The sequence below is a fragment of the Buceros rhinoceros genome, unplaced genomic scaffold (assembly GCF_000710305.1).
Source record: "Buceros rhinoceros silvestris isolate BGI_N320 unplaced genomic scaffold, ASM71030v1 scaffold1509, whole genome shotgun sequence".
Taxonomy (NCBI): domain Eukaryota; kingdom Metazoa; phylum Chordata; class Aves; order Bucerotiformes; family Bucerotidae; genus Buceros; species Buceros rhinoceros.
In genome coordinates this window covers 11043-34538 of record NW_010431877.1, presented here as the reverse complement: position 1 = coordinate 34538, position 23496 = coordinate 11043, and the positions used below count along the sequence as shown (strand labels likewise).

At 37.4% G+C, this 23496-nt stretch overlaps 1 protein-coding gene across 1 annotated transcript in view; it reads left to right on the top strand.

The window, feature by feature from the left end:
- NEDD4 (neural precursor cell expressed, developmentally down-regulated 4, E3 ubiquitin protein ligase) overlaps positions 1 to 23496 on the top strand; it is a 40422-nt gene that overhangs the window by 8132 nt on the left and 8794 nt on the right. The window contains exons 5-16 of the mRNA XM_010143549.1: positions 13486 to 13536; positions 14368 to 14429; positions 16418 to 16520; positions 17394 to 17563; positions 18144 to 18261; positions 18373 to 18540; positions 20346 to 20411; positions 21067 to 21186; positions 21598 to 21804; positions 22764 to 22841; positions 23081 to 23135; positions 23226 to 23284. Of these exons, the coding sequence (XP_010141851.1) occupies positions 14383 to 14429; positions 16418 to 16520; positions 17394 to 17563; positions 18144 to 18261; positions 18373 to 18540; positions 20346 to 20411; positions 21067 to 21186; positions 21598 to 21804; positions 22764 to 22841; positions 23081 to 23135; positions 23226 to 23284 (1191 nt within the window). The 5' untranslated portion in view covers positions 13486 to 13536; positions 14368 to 14382. The remainder of the gene's footprint in view (positions 1 to 13485; positions 13537 to 14367; positions 14430 to 16417; positions 16521 to 17393; positions 17564 to 18143; positions 18262 to 18372; positions 18541 to 20345; positions 20412 to 21066; positions 21187 to 21597; positions 21805 to 22763; positions 22842 to 23080; positions 23136 to 23225; positions 23285 to 23496) is intronic.

The window sequence follows — 23496 nt, the reverse complement described above, 5'->3', positions numbered from 1 at the left end:
CTGAAGGATCTTTGTGGTTTTCATTGGCTAACATGCGTAGAAATGAAAACAAATGGCACGACGGTTAAGATTGCATTTTGCTACCCAAAGAAGCAACACAGATCCGTTATTGGAAACCTCTGAAGATGTTTTGGATAGTAACAATTATACGTACTTCAAAAAATCACAGAATTCTGCACCGAATGTTACACAAATGAAACTGACTCCTAGACAAGTGGCTTATGCACCTGTAATGCAACAAATAATTAATCAAGAGGAGAATGCAACTCTTTCTTCATCACAAATAAAAAAGAGCACCTCACTGCACATTTCACTACAGTCTAGAAAATACGGTGGATGTTTTCGGTCTGGTGATGCTGTAGCTACTGGTGAAGACACTTCATTCATTGGTATTGGTAACGAAGGAAATTGCGGCACTGGAACTGTGGTTCATCATCGATCTAATGATAGCCTTCTGAGCAGTACTGCTCCATGCAATGGCAGCCTTGGCAGTATTGCAGCCAGTGACAGTGGATCATTCAGCAGCGCTGGCAGTGACTACGGGTCGTGTGCAAGTACCACAAGTGATGGAGGTTCATACAGTAACAGTGTCATCAGTGACAGTGGTAGTGGCACTCTTTCAGTGAGTGATGGTACTTTCTGTAGTAGCATTGTACATGGTGATTCTTCATGTAGAGGCACTGCAAACAAATGTAATCTCTATAGGAACAGCTCCTCTCAGGAAACTCTGTGTAGAAGTAATACGACTTTTGACCAAGATGCTTTGTCAGTGAGGAGGAAAACTAAAATTCCGCTGCGACGCTGTTCATCACTGGTTATTTTCCCTAGGAGTCCTTCCAGTACTCCTCCATCTTCTCCAGTAAGCTCAGGTCAACTACCACATAGAGGTACCTATCAAACTTCCCATAAACTAATGATTTTTCCTAGTGAGACAGCGCAAAAAGAAGATCAAACAATTTCCAAGGGATTCCTTTCAACAGCAGTCAATGGACTTCGACTGTCAAAAACAGTGTGCTCTTCTGGCGAGGTCAGAGACATTCGACTGCTTCACTTGAATACATCGTTACAGGACAAAAGGCAAATTTTGAGTAGCTCTGAGCAGGCACCTTGTGAAGATGGACCTGATGGCTTCTCACGTGTTTCAGTTCATCTCGCTCAAAGAGCATTTGCATCGAGAAGTGAAGTGGTTAACAGCTGTAGCAGTCCAGATTTAAATCTGAACTCCAGTGCAAAATACCCTCATTTAAAGCTGGCACGTAGCACATCTGCATGTTTACCCTCACAAATAGGATCAGAATATCATATTAATATAAATGAACTGGAAAGACCGAATGCCCAGATGGGCAAAACCCACCATGTTTTGCAAAGGAGTGTTTCGCTGGAAGGATCACATCAGAAAGTTTCTTGCAGTTTATCCAGCCTTAAATACAAGTGTCATAGTGCAAGGACATCTCAGTTGCACATACAGTTCAAACCTGGGAATGAAGGAAAACCAACTGGTGTTAAGAAAAGATACGGAGGCTCTAAGAGGGAAATGTCTAGCACTTCTTTCTGGAGGCCCCAGAAGGTGAGTGTTCTGGTTTATAGAAAAATTTGATGGTATTTTCCAGCTGAAATTTAACTGGAAAATAATAAAATTTACAATCAAGTCTTAAACACAACAATTTCAAGATTTTTCTAATGGTGTCAAACTGTCACCGTTAGGAAGTTAATTTTTGTAATCTGTAACATTTGGGTTTTAGATTGTTTCTTAATACGGTACATAAAATAGCATAGGTGAATAGGTCTTACAGTGAAATACCTATATTTAAAATTATAAACAATTATTTTCTGTTTGCAGACACTCAAAGGGATTTTCTCGTTTAGTTATCTAGGCATGGGAATTATTTAAACTTCTCTGTAAATTAATAGTAATTACTACAATTGTATATAAAATGGGTAAAAATCAGAGGATTACTGTAAAGTCCTTTAGGTTTGTTTCTTACAGGCTTTATTTTACAGAACAGTTTGCTGTATAAGAATTAAAGATAAGTAATATTTGAGCAGAGAAACTGTAAATACCATTTGTTTCTGTATACACCCTGAACCACAGGAATTTTCAGTGTTTCCTCTCTTTTTTTTTTTTTTCCTTCCAACCACTACTTCAGCCTGAGCAGTACGCTGTAACTTAATACCTCTCTCAACAACATTGCTGTTCAAATTATAGCACTTGGGTCTAGAAGGCTTACATTAAATACTTTTTTTTGGTAATGAAACTCGCATCCAACTAAACTGCAGAAGTGTGTTTGCTCTAATTGACTCTTAAGGCAGCTTATATTGTAAGGTGAAACCCATAAAAATGTGGATTTTAAGACTTGTTTAAATAATGTGAATACTTGAAAGATATGAATATTATATATTAATTTTAATTGTGAATGCTGATCAAGAAAACATTCGTTGGTGCACCAAAATTGCTTTAAGATCCCATTCTCTCTGAATTGACCCCACTACCACTTAAGTAACATGCTTGTTGAAGCAAAAGGCTTTATGCCAAAGATCTGTAGTTTATGACAGTCCCTTTCTAAACGAGTAATATAATTACCTTGGAGGTAATTTTCAGCCTGTTGTTGCCCTTAGAGTAGTGCCTGATGGTTCTACACTTTTTGACTTTTTTGGAATGTGGTACTGCTTTTTGATTAAAAAGAGTTTGAAGAAAAATGCACTTTCCCTCTGTTTTCATATTGTTTGGTGATTCCTCATCCCCAAATCTAAAGTTATTGGTAAATTCCACCATAAGCACAAACAGATTATGACTTATTTTTCGTCTGGATCTAGTTATTTTTAAGAAGTATTGTAAAAAGGAAAACATGTTGAGTCATGCACTTCAAGCACATTTCTCATGAACTTGCACTGCTAGTTTCTGTGTTTAATGGCAATTGATGTTTTATATTTTAATACTGAATGAATTTTAATAAATTCAGTTTATATAGAATCTGAGTTTAGGGTTAGATTGCTAGCAAACATTTCCGGAGCACCTGGACACTGGCCTGACAATGGTTTATTTCAGTTCCTGGGAGCAGTGCTTACAGTGAATTGACATAAAATCTAAGGAGACTAACTTTTTAAAGCACTTGATAGCATGCTTCTGTAGTAGTTGAGAGAATTTTTTGCTGTGTTAGTTTTGCAGCATTAACACCCTGAATTCTTAAGATTTCATCTTCTGACTAGAAGGTGAGAGACAAGTTTAAAAATAAAAAATGGAAAAAAGGTCTGAATCCTGAACCATTGTGGTTGTCTTGTACTTCTCATGTCTTTGCAAATACTTAGATTTGTTCCATGTCTACTTACAAATTAAAAAGATCTCTGATCACAGAAAATCGGATACAGAAGGTTTTATAGCAGTATACTTGTTTCAAATTCTTTTACCTAACAACAGACACAGGAGCCTTTCAGTCCTGAAATGGCCCTTTCAGTGTTTATGTAGAATCAGCTTTTATAGAATATCCTATAAAACATGTTATGAGAAACTGAAAGCCTCCCCCACCAGACCAAGAAAACCCATAGCTGACTTCATGGCAGTTCAGCAGTTCTCTCAAGTAGAATAGGTAAATACTGTTGTATTTGCTATTACAGTCTTCATGACAAATAGAATAGATTCTGTGGCAATCATTTAATTACACAGGCCAGTTAATTATCATGGTGTATTGTGACTCGTTTAAAAATAAACAACTCCCAAAATATTTCTCTTGACTCCAGTTAGTCTGGCCTAGTATATTGATATGCTGAGTCTGGGCTCAAGTTTAACGAGTTGATACTGGAGTAGCATTTAGTAATGTCAGCTATCTGTACAGAGCAGTCATGAAATCAAATCAGCGCTTTGGTCAGAGGCTGAAGCAGTGAAAGGTCTATGCATTCTTTTCTTATGTGCCTAGCTACTAGCCTTCAGCCACCTCCTATCAGATTTCCTGCTTTCTATAATCAACAGCTTGTTAAAGGCTGACTTAAAAAAAAGAAATCAAAACACCATTTCTGTGACAACTGGCCTTGGCTTATTTTTAATTAAGTTGAAAAATGTGGAATGATGATAGCCTACATACCACTGCTGATCTTTACTAGAAACATACCAAATAGGTTCTGCAGTAGGCAGTGGAATTTCATTTACACAAAGCAGGCGGAAGAGTTAGTCCATGGCAGCAGCATTGAAGGTTGTCCTTGACTTTGTATTTCTGTTTTCAGTGTTTTTTCAGTGAGTCTGTTTCAAGTAGAAATAAATCTGCAACTAAAGCACTTTGACATCTCTGGTGTGAACTGGGAGGGTAGGAGTGAATAAGGGAACAGTTTACACGTCATCTTAGGTATGTAAACTTCAAGAGGTATGGAGGAAGGCAGAAGCAGTTACTACAGTTCCACTTCTTGTAGACCATCAACAAACCAAAAAAAAAAAAGCTGTGTTAATCTCTTCCACAAGTATAATGTTGTGCTGACATCCCTGTTGATGTTAGCTGTTCCTTCTCCATTGGCATTGCTGCTGGTCAGATATTGTGAGCATCGTAAATGTACTTGCAAATCTGTTTCAGCAACTGTATACCTTTAAAATCATTTCTTATACAGTTAAGGGAGTCATTGTTTTGTTACCCTTTTGTTTAAAAGTAATTTTACTCTGGTTTTGTCTCTAGTGAGTGACATACGTGTTTTGAAACAATACTTCATAGGTGGTGTGAAATAACGAAAACTCTTTTCTACTGTCAGGTTCATGTGAAGAAAACCTTTAGCTGGAACTAATTCTTGAGATTTTTTTTCACCGGTTTCTGGAACTCTGTCTTTGACTCTTTAAGTACTATATGCAAATCTTGGTCAAACAGTAATTTGAGGGGGCTCCGTGTGAGAATCTCTCTTCACTAACTTCCTAGCTGATCTTAGCTTGCTGAAGGTACCAGAATCTGTGCCTAGAGGGTATTGATTCCCTGGATAAATGCTGCACTACAAGTTAGCCCTGAATAGTCTGAGGTTGTCCTTGGTCTTGCATCCTCTTTATGTATGGGGCTTCTGACTTAGCAAAACTCCTTCACAGGAGGTAATGGTCCAACAAAGGAGAAGTGCTAAGAGCAGGGGCAGACAACTGAGGCTTGTCTCCAGCCTTCTTCATCTTTGCATGTTGAGCAAAGGAGCTGCGTGGGTGTCAGTATCCCAAATCTGTGCAAGGAAGTGTGGTGGAAAAGGGGCAAGTGAAGAAAAGGATTATAGAGGCAATCCAAGACAAAGCACAAATTGACATCTCTGTGCTATTGTGCTACGACAACCTCATCGCCTAACAATTTTCATCTTGTTCAGTATTACATATCTTGAAGAGTCATGTTAGAGGATGGTCTATGGCACAGTGCTATGTCATGATGTATCAGTTCAGTCAAGAACTGCGATTGAATTTCATTGGTGTTTTTGTGAGGAGCAACTATGTTCTACTTAAATCACATAATACTATTCATGTTGTCTCAAATTTTAGAAGTTGAAGTATACATCAAAGCATTAAAGAAAAGCAGTGGAAACTATTCACAATAATTAACAGTTTATAAGTTACAGGTGATCTCCTACTTTCATCCTTTATACAACAATAACTAGTACTGGTTTGATAACGTGTACTGATTTCTTCTGTTTTCCCTCTCCCTTAAATGTGGAGTGTTTTTACAGCTTCTTCTCCACCTTTCCTCATGCCTTTAGCTTTTGATTAGCAATCTTCTTCAGGGAAAAAAAGATTATTCACAAAGGATGTGATTAAACCATACAGTTCACACTAGCTGTGAACGGTTGCTATGTGGAATTATTAGCAAAGGAAACAATCAATTAATATTATTTGGTATCAGTTCCATCCCTAAAATTTGTCAGTTTTAGCAAGTTGTATTTGGCAACAGTGAACTATAACCTAACTTTCAGGATATGGTCATGCTGTAAGGAACAGTGTCTGGGCTGTAGCAGAATAGTTGAATAACCCTGTATAGCAAAGCTCTAGCACTTTCTATTCACCAGCAGCACTTCACGTACCTATTAAAGAAGAGTTTTAGTTGATTGTGCTCTGCACAGATTATGAGGAACCTCATTCTGCTTATAGTCTGCAGCCAAACTGAATTTGGGTAGGTCTGTCATGCCAACAGAAGAGGAAACTAAAACTGTAAAAGCATGCAGAGCAGAGCTCCTGAAACAGCTTATATAAATATTTAATTATCCAGCCTTCAGGTTGATTCATGTCCTTTTAATCTACCATGAGAGAGGGGGAAGCATTGATGGCGTGGCTTCTTTAGTGTAACCACAAGCTATAGTTACTCTGTCCCTTAAGGCTTAGTATACTTTTAAGAGCATGTTGAGGTAAAGCTTGTTCCCAAGGCAAGACAGAGACATTCTTCTCTTTATTCCTGACTAGCCAAGTAACTTGGAGGCTTTCAGATGTGAGGCCACAGTCATTGCTGTAACTTTTGGGTTTTGTACAATGGGACATACTTTTTTGCTTTTTGTAATAAATGATCGACGCTTTGGGCTAAACAGAAACATTTCTTGGAAAATATTAGGTGGTGTAGAAATCATAGTCCTTGTGAGGATTATAGCATAAGACAGAAGCCGTTAACAAAACTAATAGTACTGGCAGGTGTTCTCCCAAGAATTGTCGAGAAGCTCCACTATAAAATTGTTGAAATACCAACTAGAATGAATAATCTTTTAGTCTGTTAGATTCCCTTACTGAAGGAAGATGGTAAGTAGTATGCTGGTGTTTAAAAATGACCAAAAGGCTGCTGCACCAGGCTGGTCTGGGGGAAAGCGTACATGAAATAGAATTAGTAGACATGTGACATGTTTCCTGTTTACAAGGAGGGAGGCTGAGCACTGCTTTCATAAAAGGAAGTTTTGTCTTGCCAATCAAGTGAAGCAGTGACATGAAGATGAGTGAGCTGGTTGATGCCGGATGCTGAGTTTGTCAATACTTGACAAGAACATTCGGCAGAAGTTCTGAAAAATGCTCTCAGGACATAAGTGTAGAAAAAAGCATCCTCATTGATGACAACTAATTAAAGGATAAACAAAAGTGAGAATTAAATTGTACCTCTGAAGTTGCAAAAATTCTCATGGCAGTGGGTGACTAGACAGTAGAATGGACAGTTAGGACAGCTGATAAATGCCAGGTGCTGCACATAGAGGGAAAACAGCTAATGATGCATGTGTGGTAATGGTCTCCCATCCTGGTCAGGAAATTGTTTATGTCAAGATGAGTGACTTGTTGAAAATGTCAGCCCAAATCTTGTTGACAGTTGAAAGGCAAATAGAAGGTTAGGATTTATTAGAAAAGGAATAAACTAACAAAATTAAAAACACCATCATGGAGCTGTACAAATCCACATATGTGCGTGGCATGCGTATTTCTGGTCATCCTTTTTCAGGTAGCAGATAGAACTAGAAAAATACCAAGAAGGTCACAAGGCTGGGCGAAGTTTTATGTGAGGAGGCATTAAGTAGACTAAGGGCTTTTCAGCTTTGGGGTAGGACAGAAGTGGCATAAAGGGAGTTTTATAAAACTACAGTTCAAGGGAGGTGAGTTTAAACAGTGAATCTACTCTGATAAAACAAATATGTTCCCTTCTGTGTTGCTGAGCTCACTGTTGCGAGATTTTGTGCATGCCAAAAGCAGAAAGGCATTTCCAGAAGAGGTTACCGAAGTTGAAGAAAGGTCTGTCGAAGGGTATTAACATTCTCAAGATGTATTTTAACATCAGGATCAAAAAGTCCATGACCACTTGTTTATTAGAAAGCAGGGCATATATCAGAGGAAGTACTATTCTTAACTGTTGCTTTTATTATTTCCTTAAGCATCTGCTCTTGCCCATTGCTAGGGAAAAGATACAAGGCCACGCAGAGTGCTAATCTGACTACTAGGCTCTTTGGTGCATGCTCAGCCCTTGCAGCCACCTCGGATCAAATGGTAGACCTGCTCTTTCAAGTTCTTCCCTCACCCTGGGCTGAGAGTTCTTGTTCCAACGCATATTTTCTCATCTTCCAGAAGCAGATGAATTTCAGATTGAGCAAGCAAGCAAAACTGACTGGCCTTTTCAGGCAAGTCGTTTGGTTAGTGACTGACTTTCACCCGTGTCTGAAGGGGACTGCCCTGCATTTCTGTTAAGTGTCTCTGTTTCAAGTGAACTTTCTTCCTCTTGCTGTGAGAACAGAACACACTGATTTGGGAATGCAGCCAGCAAAATGTAGCTCATTTCAGTGTTAGTTTCTGAATCTATAATCATGTCTGTTTCACATTTTTTTTTCTGTTGTGGCAGTTTATGGTTAACTGAAGTCTACCATAAGTCTACCATTGCATTGATAGACGCAATTATTGTTTGAGATCGTGGGCCACTTTTAGGTTCATCAACATAAGCAAACAGAATTTAAGAAGGACATCAGCAATTTCCTAGCTGAAGTTACACAGGAACTCGAATTGGAGTCATTGAAGTAAGGATGTATTAAAATGCAAATGGGACGTTCTAGCTACTCAGTAAGAGAAATGCGGGAAGAAACATGGAACTGGATTGTTTTAGACCTAGATGATTTCACTGGCAATTGGTGGGTTTCCTAGAGTAAGCGATAAGGCCTTGAGCAGTAATGTGAAAGTGTGAGTGCTTGTTCAAAAAAAAGGTTTCCAGAATTTATTATGAACAGTACTTATTTTTAATAGAGTTTTTACCGTAGCCAGTTGTAGTAATCGTTGTTTCTAATAAGTTCGATTTGGGACAAATATTTACCTTATAAAGAATATAGTTTTTATAGTGTTAATTGGTGAAGGTAAAAGTGCACCTGGAATTGTTATTACCAGAATTTGTTTTTTCAAGATTTCCTTGGTCTGAAGACTTGGCACAAAAGCTTCTACAAACAGTTGCAAAAGTTTTATGTTTTTATACTACTGTGAAGTTAACTGAGTTGATCTCAGGAATGGCTCGTTGAAATAGTACCTCATTAAATATTTGGTACTTTTTCTGAATTTCATTCAGAAAAATGTAATATTCCTGCTTTTTATATGGCCGATGATTTGGCACATCTGTACATACACCCAAAGGAACTCCAATTCCTGATGAATAAAATATATGCATTACTAACTTTCGACCTGTTCTCTGTTGGTTGCGCATACATATGCTTTGGTTTTATTAGTCCAGTCCTTGTCTTCCTGTGATTTGTGTGACAGTGAGTCTTGTATGCAAAAAGAAGTCCAACCATCTTAAATTGCTTTGTTAATGAATTTTCTAGCACAAGTTCTCAAAGCAGCAAACAGTGGAGTAATAGGTGAAGGTGGTTATAAAATTACTGTAGACTATATATGAACTTCTAAGGAAGCTATCTATAAGATTCTGGTTCTGTATAAAAAATGTAAGCTGTAAATGGAGAAACAGATGACACTTCTACTCTGGTCTTTTTAGAGAAGCAATTTTCTGGAAATATCTTTGGAAGCAAGGGAGAATTAGTGAAAATAACTTCAGTGTCATTTCTAAATGCTGTCTGTTAAACAGATGGTAAAACTGCTGAGGCATGTTACGCTGACACCTTGCTGTTGAAGCAGGGTGGAAGGTCCTGCAGAAACATACATTGTGTAATAACCGTTGATCTCACAGTACGTGTTTTCTCCAAAATGCTGATAGGTTCTTACATCTCAATATTGTAGATGGTTGATCATAGATGCCAACTAAAAAGAAATGCCTATGCATCATTAAAAAAAAAAATCCATCTATCTCTCACTTAAAAATAACGCAGACTGAGACTGCAATGAATTCCATGCAGTAAGGTATTTATTGCTTTGCAAGACAGAAGACATTACTTTTAGAATCCATTAATTTGGTACGGTCTTCACATCATAATTGAATTTTGCTTTTTTGAAACTGTTATTTTCCCATGATGAATAGCATACGCTGGCAGTATTTTATGGAAGAAAAAACCACTCACTTTTCTCAATTTAGGGTTCAAGAGAGTCAAATAATATACTCAGCACAGCATGAGAAGAAAAATACTTGAAATTATGAGTGTAGCTCAGGAAAGATGTTTGGTTGGTTTTTTTGTTTTTTGGTTTTTTTATTCTCATCAAGCTTGTAACTAATGTTGATGTTTGGGTGTTTAAGCAAGAAGAATGTTGGTTTCATATGGGGTCTGTTGAGCTCTTGTTCTCTTAAATAGTGATCCAGACTATCACTGCTTATTTTTCCAGTTTGAATTGATACTTTATATTCCTTCCAGTAAAAGCTGTATGATTTCTCATTTTGCCATACAGCCGTAGATTTCTGTGCACAACTAGCTGTCTGTTTAGTCAGAAAAAGACTGGAAATATGCTTAGGTTCTTATTCCTCCACTAACACCAACAAAAATAAGTCACAAAAGTTAGTAGAGAAAATACCTGTTATTTCAACACCCTGGTTTTTATACAAGAGCTGTTTCAAAAGGCACTGTAGTGAATCCAGCAATTAAGAAGAGCATTGAATTCAGTTAACTGTCTTCAAACCTGATAAGTTATAGATGTTCTCAGTACTACTCTTAAGTGTGTGGCTTCGATAAGGATGTCTGCTGAAAATCCATTTTCTGATGGGAATTGTGGAAAAAAATTTCAAACCCGTAACTGTTACGTCTTATTAAGTATACGTTCATAAAATAGATGAAAAAGAGTTTGTGAAGTTTGTGACTGGATTACTGTCTTTTGGTGCTTTTGCTCTTTGCACACTTGCTTTGGCATTGCACCACAGTTCTTTACATGATTGTATCCAGCAGCTGTCTGTCCTCACATGTTTTTAATAACTTTCCATAGACTAAACCAATGAATCAGTAGAATAAAAGGCCTCTTTGTTAGTGTACTATATCATTAATTGAGGTTTATGCACTTACAGTTTGGCAAGCAGAAAGTTTGAGTTCTCTGGCTGTTGAGAAATTAGAAGTATACAAGAACAACTGACCCGCTTGTCTACCTTGAAAAAACTGGGCTGCCTGCTCTCAGGAAACAGAGATCCAAACAGCTTCAGCTCCACTGGTGTTGGATTGTTACTGTGCGATGGCTGTTTCAAAGCTTCTTTGGTGCTCCTCTGAAGGCAGTTAGTTAGCTCGCCATGGTGGGACACATTGCGAAAGAGCATTCTTGCTGTCTGATCTATGTATTAGTTGTTTGGAGGGCATCAAAAGTCTCTACTGGAGGATTTTACTCTCTGGCTGGAGGAGAAAGTACTGTTAAAGGTTGGTTATCGAGTCTAGCTCTGCTAAAAATAGCAGGAGACACAGCAGAATAATAAAGTGAATAACAGGAGCCTGTACTGAAATAATGCTGGTAACAAACACAATGTTCTGAGGTTTTCTAAAATACAGCAGACATCTGCCCCACATTCCAGTAATTTATTTGAAAGGCATGTTCCACTTGAAGATTGCCAAGAACTTTACAAGTAGTAAGCCTTTTAACATGGCTAAGGTATGTGCCGTGCCGTTTTAGAAAGAACCTCATAGGCAGAAATGATAGCTGTATTTTTCCAGAAGCTTGTGGTCTGTAATAATACAGAAAGTTTTCCTTCAGTGGTTCCGTGAAGCTTCAGATTCTTCAAGTATGAAAACCTGTTGCAGCTTTTTATCTCAAATGAGTTTGTGAACTAAAAAGGCGGGTGCTTTGTTTTTATTTCCACTCCCCCCCACCCTCTCTCAAATCTGAACGTAACAGTCACACTACAAAACCCATTTAAAGTTATGCGTCTCTAGATTTTTAGCATGTTATCATTTATGACGAGCTCTGCAGTCTAGTTGTGCTTTTTGAAGGTGTGAAAAATGTGAGGCACTGGTTCTCCATATACATGTATGATTTAAAGATGAAACGACAAACTTAGGACAACAGAGCTGAGGAAAAAAGGTACCAGAATTAAGGGAGAAAGAGCTGTTTCAGGAAGTGCCTGCAGCCTTTAACGTCAGAGCTGTTTGAATGAGAAATGCCATCAATGGGACAAAACGTATTAGTAGAATTGGACTGCAGTTATAATGCTGTAAAATGTTAGCAGTGAAAAGTAAAAATACAGTTTACTAGATGGAAGGTGAAACCCATGGCTTTGCCCTCAGGTGAAGGGATTGGATGTCAGCAAGGTGCAGAGCCTCATAATGGAAAAGAAGGCCATCAAAATCCTGGGGTGGTGAGCTTGCATAAAAGTTGATGGTACATGAACAGATTTAGGAAAGAATAGGCACCAAATCTTTCGTTAGCTGAAAAAATCAGGACTAGAAATCCAGAGGCTGCACAGGTTACGCTGTTGAAGACTTTCACAGATCCTTATCTGCTTATACAAAAAAAGTTATGCTATGTTACAGCATAGATTTTTGAAAAATGCCATGGGCTTATACAGACCTTCTAAAAATGTCATGCCCGCTTGATTTTAGAGCACAGGTAGTGATTAAATGACCCATATAATACATGTTCCTGCTTATGTGAAGATTCACAAAGGCTTTCAAATTACAAATGAACTTGAAACAACTCGGCATTCTCCAGTAATCCAGTAAGAAGGCAGGTAAAGTACTTTGTTGGCAGTGATTATTGGTGAATATTGAGATTACCAATGCAAATTACTAAAATTTGAATGCCTTTGTCAGGCAAAAGTCAATGATCAAAAGTAAACTCTCTGATGGTAGCGTGTATTGTCAGCCCCTCCCCTGGTACTACAGCACAGGCTGCAGGGACCCAGGCTGCAGAGTTGCTGCATTCATAGTTTGGGCATAGTCAGACAGTCCAGACATACAAATCAGGGCAGAATCTTTCACGTTTCAGATTTTAAAACTAAACTTCTCCATGCGTAAGGCGATTGGTGTTTTTTCACGGGTATAACAAATTCCAGTGTGTTTTCAGATGTCAACTGGAATGTCAGGCAGAGGGTAGGGGTGATGCCAAGCTTGAAGCTCCTGCTGCCAGGCTTGGGTCAGCTAGAATTGCTGGAACTTCCAAAGCACTTATCACAGATGAAACTTATTTTTGCTTCATTTTATTTTTTATAGTAGCTGTATTATTTTGAAAAATGTTTATATATGCCTGTTTTAAACATTTTTATGTGCTTATAAAAATTGTCAGGCGCTCCTAGGAGGAAGAATGTCTTTAGTTCTGTGTTAATCTGTTGATAAATGTTTAGTTGCTTAAACATATACCAAGACAATTAATTATTTTACTGAGACAGCTGAGGGAGAAAGTATGCCCTTCAGGACAGCGTTTCTACTGGAGACGTGGACAGTCTCCGTCTGGATGCTGAACAACTCTCTCCGGTTTGATTAGCCTTAGTCTCTATGATTTAAAAATCAATCTGAATCTCCACCCCCATTTATTCTGAGGAAGACAGGACTGTCCAGGGCATCAGAACAAGCTTTATTGTCTGTGGCTTAAGAGTGTCTTCTGGTTCTCAGAAAGCATTACTGTGTGATCAGGGCTTTAGAACAATGTTTTTAAAACACTTCGCACCTTTAAGTTTTCTGTGTTGTTTATTTTTATTTCCATAGACTCGAGATGATTTTCTTGGGCAAGTGGATATTCCTCTTTATCAGTTACCGGTTTGTATTGTTTGTTGGTTTGTTTTTGCTTTAAGACTGTGAAAGGGACAAATTATTCTGCATGCAGCTGTGTTAGTCATGTAAGGACGTCGACTGTACTGGTAATGTAAATTAATAGATTCTCCTGCTTTGTGGGTGTTTTGTTTGGTTTTCTTTTGTAGATTTGTTAGGGGTTTTTTAATGCTCATATTTATTAAAAAAAAAGTAGGTTATCTTGTTTATATTGGTTTCTCCTGCTACAAAAGTTAGGAGTGCCTTTAGGTTTTTCAAAAATAAAAACAAGTTTTGGAACAGTCTACCTGTACCTGAGATGTGTATTTATAAAATTTTGTCTGTTCACCACTGTGCTGCTTTTTGCTGAGCAACTTCACCTCTGTGAATCAGAACAGAGGTGTTCTCAGAACCAGTTTTTCTGTGACTGGTTTTTTTTATCCCCAACTCCTAAAACTAGAAATGGCTTTTTATGTATGTTTCGTGTAAAATATTTGAAGAATACTGAGAGGGGGAAAATAGTTATGGTAAATGTTGTAAATGTGAAAATTGATAAGCTGTTCCTTGATTTCAGGCCAAACAGTCGTGGGGTTGGGTTTTTTCTGTGCTTTTGAAACTGTAATACATTTATACTGAAAAGTAATTTTTTTTTCTTGAACTGGGGAATTAGTTTTGTTACTAAGATTAAAGCTGGTGTTGCTGTTACTGTACCTGGACTTATAATTTAAATTTTGAAATGTTGCATAGCTTTTCAAGAAACTCATTGTAAATTTCTGATAATTTTCTGTACTTTCAAGTGTTTGATACAGATTTTTCTTCAAAAAACTTGTCTTATTCCAGACAGAAAATCCAAGTATGGAGAGACCATATACATTTAAGGATTTTGTTCTTCATCCAAGAAGGTTAGTAAATACGCATAAAAATTTGAATTTTCATAGCTAAACAATGCTGTTATGCAATTACTTGTACATACGTAAATATTGTCTAAATCTTTGTTTCCATTAAAGAAACTTGAGCATCCATGGAGTAAGTTATTTGTGGTTCTGCTAAAAAGCCTGCATTTGTTTAAATCCTTAGAGACTATTTGGTAAAGAATTAACCATTTTTCTTCAGGCCATGATATAGTTCCGGTTATAACTTAATCTGAACAATGGACTGTTTTGCTGAACAGTGGAGTTGACCAATGTTATGCCATAACTTCTGTCATTTCTTTTTCATTTGAAATTGTTTCCTTCCTTCCTGTCTTTTGTTGGCCCGTTTCATGTGACCTTAATTACAAATATAAGAAAATTTAAATTGAAAAGCTGCTTAACATTTAGGAAGGCCTGTGTTTTTTAAAAAAAAAAAACCAAACACAAAACCCAAAGAACCTAAAAACCAAACCCCAAACCAACGGAAAAAACAACAGACACCCCCCCCACCCCCCTGCCCCAAATGGAAGGATTGTTTAATGATAGGTAACACTTTAGAGTGATACCATCTTATGCACTTCATGTTTGTTTTTAAAACGTAGGTTCTTAACCTAAATCTGAGCAGTTTTTAGCAATTTCTATTTGAAATAAAATGCATGTCAACATGTTGTGGGTAATAGGTTCCAATTTAGAAATAACATCAGAACATGTGGGATCTACAGATCTTGCTCAGCCACGTTGCTAGCAGATGTGTTTTTTAAATATCCTACACTTCGTGATTTTTAGCAGATCAGTGGCTTTAGCAGAGTTAGTGACTGTCAGGTTTCATTTTGATCTCCTTTTTTTTCTGAATTTAATATTGCCTGTCCTATTAACGAGTGAAGAATTATGTTCAATGTCTGTACGTAAGTTAACTTCAATTGTTGTTTGTTAGTCGGGGATCTGACCTCTTGTGGCTACCACCTGAATTTGGCAATGCACGGGTGTCAGGCACTATTCTACCTTGAAATCTTATTGTAACCTCAGATGCTTTGGTACTGTTAACGCGTGGTCTTCAGTTTTGGCTCGTAGTTGCACTTACTTAGACAGGAATATGAATGATAAGGTTACTGTCTTCCCAATAGCTCAAGCTGAGTAAGATTGACTGACTTGTTGATACTCAAAATGATTAATGATTTACTTCAACTGTTGTATGGGACAGTAGGATAGCAGGTTAATTCCACTCTGAGGGATGTGGGCTTTTCTGAAACCAAGATATGATCTGGATGAACAGGTTTGTAATTCTACGTGAAATGTTTGTCTGGCTATCAGAAAATCTAATTCACTTTTTCTGCATAGCAGAAAAGAAAAAAGGCAAAGCATTAGACCTTAGTGATGGGAGTTTGGGTTGTGGGGTTTTTTTTTTGTTGTTTTCTTTATTTTAATAAGATGATGTGTGGGTATCCAGTTGACTTAGTGGTGATGTTTTCAGGACCTTATTTTCTTTACCAAGTGAAAGTATTAAATTAAATCAATATGGGGAAATCCTGATTTCAGGCTTCTAATGATGCATTAAGCTAAACAGAGAGGCAGATGCTGAGGTATGTGAGCTTGCTGTAACTTAAAGTTCTAGGAAAAGTAGTCCTGTAGGTTGAAATAATGCCTGATAGATTGTCTGTATACAGTAAAATTATTATAATTATAAGAAAAAAGACAATTTAGTTCGTATTTTCTTGATCTTTATTGTTACGCGTTGTGGATACTAGGGAAGTTTTCAGAAGAGTGAGTTGAAAAGAAAGATTTCCAGTTGTACATAATACTAAAGTGTATTTGGAAGTCTGAAACCTCAGTACCATTATAGAACTTAATTTTAACTATAAAAAGCCAAGTTTTGTGTTGAGAAACTTAATAACCCTCTTGCTGTGCTTTTTCAGCTATTTTATTTCCAGGTAACAATTTCACAAGTGTGCAATAAGAACATTTTATTTTCTCTTCTGCAGCCATAAATCAAGAGTTAAAGGCCAACTTAGATTAAAAATGACTTACTTACCTAAAAGCAATGGGTCTGAAGAAGAAACCACAGATCAGGCTGAAGAATTAGAGGTGGGAAAAGATATATTTATTGCTGAAAAACCTAGCAAGTGTCTTCAGGTATTAAGGGCAGTTAAAGTTAAAGTAAATATTAGGAATCACTAAGCTACAGTGTTTTAGAAACAAACCAGTTAAAATCAATTGAGTGTATCTTACATAAAAGTGGTAAATCTGAATAAAAATTCTGGAGCAGTTCTCCTAACTAAAGGAGTGGCTTTGCCAGTATATCTAAAAAAGAAAACATACATTAGGCTTTTGATTTTGTTCTGCTGCTGACTGTCTAGTAACTTTTCTTGTTTTGAAATTAATGGGAGTGTCATTGCCCAGTATTTTTACTGCTGTGTGGCATTGTCTGGCCCCAGCCAGGCAGACATTGGCATCTTGCTGGTTTTAGAATTTCCACTACCTTCAATTTATAGGGATATTTTGATCTTAACTGCTTAACGTTTGTAACTTTTTGTAAGCACATCCAGTTTAGAACAACAGATGTCTCTTCAAGACTCCAGCAGCTCTAATCAGCATTACCACCTTTGCTGTAATTAAACTTGCTGTTACAAAATGGTACACTTATCTGACTAGTACATTTACAGCGTATGTATGAAATGAAATTTATTTACTTTTTAAAAATCTGTTCTATGAATGCGGTTTATTTTCCTGGAATAAACACTCTTTTAATGCTAATATGTTTAAGGAACTTGAGTTAAAAATCGGATTTCTTCATGCATAATTTTCCTATCATTTCTTGAGAAATATACACAATAAGCTTCAGAGCCAGACCTACTGGCTTAAGATGAAGTGGAACTGCACCTTAAAAGGGGGGTAGTTAATAAATTGAGATACTTTTCCAACTTTGGTAATATTAAAGGTAGTTATGTTTTCTCTTAGCCTGGGTGGATTATATTGGACCAACCAGATGCTGCTAGCCAGCCACAACAGCAGCAGCAAGAATCTCCTCCGCTGCCTTCAGGCTGGGAAGAAAGGCAGGACATCCTTGGCAGGACCTACTATGTGAATCATGAATTCAGAAGAACACAGTGGAAAAGACCAACTGCTCAGTATGTCTTTTGTCCTGAAAATTCAAGTCTTGTAGTAACTACTGTAACTAGTTCACTCTGGTTACCTTGAAAGCAAGGAGAACTAGAACATGAACAGGCTTGAGAATTAGTAGAGAGCTTCAAGCCCATGTGTAGCGATGGTTTTAACTGCACCAGTAGTCTTCCTGTTCTCTGGCACTATGCCTTCAAATAGAAACTGGTTGCAATTGTGAGAGATAACTATAGTAATGGAAAGCAAATTATTTTCCGGCTGTATGTCTGGTTCCTCCTTCCCAGCAGGGACTGCATTAAATTACTTACCATGTTTTTTTCAGGTTTGTGGGGTTTTTTCCCTTTTTTTTGTTTGTTTGTTTTTGACAAAGATAACATCTGGAATGCTATCTGGTTCTTCAGTTTATCTTACACTTTGTGTTGACATGAATGGTTATTCTTTTTAAACAGTTTACATTTAATTTTATTGCTCATGACTGTTTCTTTTTCTTCTGCCAGAATGACTATAATGTATGTTTTTGCTGTTAGACTAGCTTACAGTTGAAAGATAAAATATGGCTACTGTATGCTCACTCCCTCCCGCCAACAGGGACAACGTAGCTGTTGCAGATATCAGTAGTGTGCAGCTGGAGGCCCAGCATGTGTTCACTCATCGGCGACAGATATCAGAGGATACAGAAAATGTAGACAACAGAGATTCCCCTGAGGTAACAACAATCTCTACATGCTTCTTTTTAATCTAGTCAAGAAATCTTAACTATCTGTAATTTGGGAACTACTAACTTTAAAATTTTTTTTTCTTTACTTTCTTTTTAAAGAGCTGGGAAATTATAACTGAAGATGAGGCAACAATGTATAGTAATCAGAACCTTCAAATACCTCTCTCACAGAGTAACTGTGATATACAGACTCACCTTGCAGAAGAATTGAATACCAGACTTACTACCTCTGGAAGTTCAGCTACTGGCCAGACAGCAGCCTACAATGTAAATTATTTTTCTTGTTGTTCTAACATGCAGAAATATCTGTAATATTTTGCACAAAAATTTACTGCTGATAGAATTAGATTCATAAATACTTCATTTAACACTTGTTGTTTTTTTAGTTTTGTCTCAATGCAGAAAATTTAAAGATAATCTTTATATTATAGAACCCCATCTAAGCAAGCACTTTATTTTTCCCCACTTTGCTTATATGAATTTCTACCTGAGATTAAAACAGACTTGTGTGGACTGTTTTTCAGTCTGTAAATCTACCTATTATTCTAGTGTCATAGTGAGTGCTGGGGAAAACTACAGGTGAAGGAAGCTGTCTATGTCCTGAAAGCTTATTTTGAAGGGAGTTGTGCTATAGACTGATTACTTTTTTTCACTAGAACAAGTTTTAAAATAACTAGTATTTCATTGTGAATATTGGGATAACGTTTTATGATTGGGCTGAGTAAACCTGGTGACTCCGTACCGGTGAAAAAGGGACCTTGTTCACACAGTGCCACAGCTCTTGTGCCGGTTAATGAAACTTGTCTGACCTCTCAGTGAGTCTGTTCAGCTTGCTAACCCAGCAGAGAATAGCCCTTTTTTCCCCACTCTTTTTCTGTAGTTCTAGCGAGCTGAAATAGCATGGTAGGTTGTCTGACAAATCGTACTACAAATAAGCAGCAGCAGTACATAGCCAGGAGTGAGACTTGTCTTTTTGGTGGTAGCAAGCAATTAAGTAAGCTCAGCTGTCTTGTGAAACCGGAGCTCCGCAAACAGCTTTGTAACCTGATACGTGACTTGAGAAATCTGCTGTCCATTGAGGAAAGCCTGTAGAGGTGACCCAGACCATCTAGTCCCTAAGATTCTGGTATTCAACTAAAATCATTAGTTTTTGTGATACTGAGAACACTGTTCCAAATGTAAATTTGGAACGGACTATGTTTTTCTAAGTTTGTGCAAAGGCATCTTTAGTGTTGCTGAAAAGAGCAAAGCAAGAGTATCAAGACTTGATCTCTGCTCTCCAGAATCCTGTTGATAACAAGAAAACTGTTATTTCAGCTTGCTTGGGTGGCTCAAGCAAAGAAAGAGGGAGACGTTCAAATTATTTGCAAGAGACAGCTAGAATGACAGTCTTGCCCTCCCTTCACCTCCATCGCCCCTCAAAAAAAGAATTTAAAAACTAATCATGCTTTTGTTTTGAAGTATTCTGAAAGTGTATGTAGACAGGGAAAAATCCTTCAAGTAACCGGGGAAATTCTGAAGCAAGATGATGTACAGTTGCTTAGTTGTAGCAGATGAGATCTAAATATGGCTCTAGGCAGAAAGGTGAGTGCTTATGCAAAGTCTGGGGATTGAATTACTCTCCTCAAACTGGATGTCTCAGACTCTCATATCTTGTCATTATTAACTTAATCTGTTCTCTGAAAATGTGTGTTAGCTCTGATACATCACAGGCTTTAGTCTACTGACAAGATAATGCAGTAAGTTCTCTACTGTCAATTCAGTTGTAATGTAACTGGTTGCAATTAACTCTCATGTTTTACGTGCCAAAACATCTATTAGAGTTTTCAAAACTTGCACAAGCCTCTATATTATTCTGTTTTAAGGTTATAATAGACACTGTGAGCGTAATGTTACTAGCAGTGTTAAAATAGGAGTTTCAAAAATGCTAGATTAAGCTGACGTTTCAAAACAAGTAAGGTACTTTGTTCAAGATAAATCTGTAGTAGTTTAAAGTGCAATAACCATTGACTGTTTGCTGGCATCCTTAAAGTGGCAATAATAGCTAATATGTCATTCCTCTTCACTTCAAGAACCATTCCAACAGAAGGAGCAGTCTGCAAACGTACAGAGTTGAAGAGCAGCCCGCACATCCAGTGGTATGTAATTTTCAAAAAAACACAGGCTTGTGTAGCAGAAAAGCTGAAGGATTTCCTTCATTTAAAACTTTTTTTAACAATGTATTATGTGCTGACATCTAAAATTAAATTTGGCCTGCTTTTGGTGGCTGTCCTGACAAAATTGCAGTTACGAGTCTTGCAAAATTGGAGTTCAGTTGTGAAGCTTTCATGTTCCATGGTTTTGCTTGAACATTACCTTAATGCTTGGATAGAGCCTGCAGAAGGAAGTAGTCTTTCCATGAAGACACAAGTTTTGTTTTTCAAGTTGTTTGCTCTGTAATTGAAAGCTGTACCGACATCCATACATTATGTTTTCATGGTGACGCTGCAAATTGTGAGCTCATAGCCAGAAGTACTAGGATCAGTCATGCCTTAACCAAGTATATAATTGAATCATTTTAGATGAGTAGCTTGAGGTTTTTTTAAAAAAACAAACCCAAAATTAAAATCTGTTACTTCATACTATTCAGTAAGTACTTAAATACCGCTTTTCTGTTTTATCCAGTCTGTGAAAATCGCGAACCTTCTGGTCTATAGTTTTGCTTGTAGTTTTAATTTGATGGAGGAAAATCTTTTTTGCAGTCAGTTCCACAGTTTTCTTAACTGTTTTTCTTCTATTATCACTAAAATTTAGTTACTGCCGACTACATCTGGATTACCCCCAGGATGGGAAGAACGACAGGATGAAAAAGGGAGGTCTTATTACATAGATCACAATTCTAGAACCACTACCTGGATAAAGCCAGTCGTGCAGGTACTGTCTTTTATTCATTTAACCTTTTAAACATCTCACCTAATAGAAGTAAAGTTTAGAGAACTCTTTGAATAGGTGTGAAAGGCATAAACTGGTAAAGCACTACATAAAATATCGGAAAGAATGCAGCAAGAGTTAGGGACAGTAATATTTACAAGTCACTCTACTATTAATATACCAAGAAAGCCCCTGGAGAGTGATTGCTGACTGAGAATCCTGAAAGACTTCTTTTAACATTGGTAGAATAATTAGTGATTGTTAGTCAATGTTGTTGATATTTACACTAAACAAATTTATGCACTGTCTGACACTTGCTTTAGGAAACTGCTTTCAAGGGTCAAAAATATAGGTTAAATGAAAAAATATTGCTCTATGGATCTGTGATTTAATTTTTTTTATCATTTACCATAGATTGCTATGGAAACAGGTCAGTCGTCAGGTGCACAAAGTATTTCTGTAGGAAGGCAACCACAAGCGACATCAAGCGATTCATCACAACAGTCTTCTCAGCAGCAGCCTGAAATGGAGCAAGGATTTCTCCCTAAAGGCTGGGAAGTCCGGCATGCGCCCAATGGGAGACCATTCTTCATTGACCACAATACCAAAACTACAACATGGGTAATGGAAAACCGCTCTCATGGACTGAAATTCTAGTTCCTCTCAAGTCAAAGCTTTGCTGCTTTCAGTGAGCTTCTGAAGATTTCTTTAGCGCCAAGACAGCTGTGTCATATCTGCTAAGGGCTGTATTTAATAAAAATGTGAAGTCTTTTAAAATATCTCTCAGGAGTCGAACATTATGAATCGTACAAACTGTATTGGTACTTGTAAGTCTTGCTTGGAAGGAGAAAAATACCAATGTATATGGGAACCTGTTTTGCAGATATAAAGCATCTCCTAAACATCACTTCTGTTGTAACTGTAGAACTGTGATAAGCTTCTGTGTGCTGTTAACAGAAACTAGTTTTGTAAACTTGCCTTCAGCAGGCAATCATTACCTTGAATTTATCACCTGGAACAGTGCTCAATGCGTATTTCTGTGAATTCTTAAGGAAGCAGGCCAGGTGCAGCTACAGTATGGATGCTGGAGTTGTAAAGCTACAGTTCCACAGAGTGGCACTGCGCACCACTAGGCAGTGCTAACAGATGGACTTAAGCATCTAAAGAGTAGGTCAGTATTACTGTCAGGTGAAAGAGAAACAGAAATGCATTAAATTAATCCAAAATGAATAGTCATTTCTTCAGGTATATGAAAAGGCCTCATTTAACACAAACATCTCTGTACCCCACACCACCACCTCACCAAGCCAACCAACCAACAAATAAAAAACAAACATCAAACCCAAAAAGCACAAAGTGAGCCAGAAAGTATGTGGAAAGATGAATTTAGTTGAGTTACACTAACTGTAAACTACTGGAGGTCGGAGAATCCCCAGGGAGCTATCTGGCTGCAGAATATGCAACAATAATCTAGTTGGCACTAGGCATATTATTTACACAATCATTAATAAAGAGGAAAAAATTAAAGCAAAACAAATCAACAAAAGGATTTTAACATGCTGCTTGTTTTGTTTTCAAAGGAAGATCCAAGACTGAAAAGTTCTGCTCATCCAAGGAGGAAGACTTCCCTAGATCCAGTAGACCTGGGCCCGCTACCAGTAAGTAAACCATTTTATACTTGTTTTGCAGTTGCAGCAATTTAAACACTTAAATTATCACTGTCAAAACTTGCACATGAGAAAAGGCAGCCTTCTTTTTTTCATACAGAAAATACTCTGTGTTGAATCCCATTGCTGAGGGTACCTGGAAGGGGGAATGCCCCCAAATGCAGATTGTATTGAGTTTTATGCAAACTGTGCAGTCAGAAATTTATAATGAAAGTGTCTCCTTCTTACAGCCAGGGTGGGAAGAGAGAACTCACACAGATGGAAGAATATTCTTCATAAACCACAGTATGTATAATGTAGTATTCTCCCTCCACTCATCATTTTATTTCTGAAAAGTACCTAAATGATTGGAACTAATTAAAAAATGTCTTGCAGATACAAAGAAGACACAATGGGAGGATCCTCGCCTGCAGAATGTGGCAATAACTGGACCAGTAAGCTTCCCTTATGTAGCTTTACCTATTTTTCAAGAATATTTTTAATAAATACAAACAAACTGTTGTCATTTATCAGGTACTCAGTCTGGAAGATGAAACTTCCAGGGTGTTTGAACAAGGCATTTTTATTTCTTTTTAAAGACTGTTTAGAAAGCTTTCTGTGGAAATGGTCTTTAAATGCCAGAAAGAAAAATCAATTCCCAGAGAAG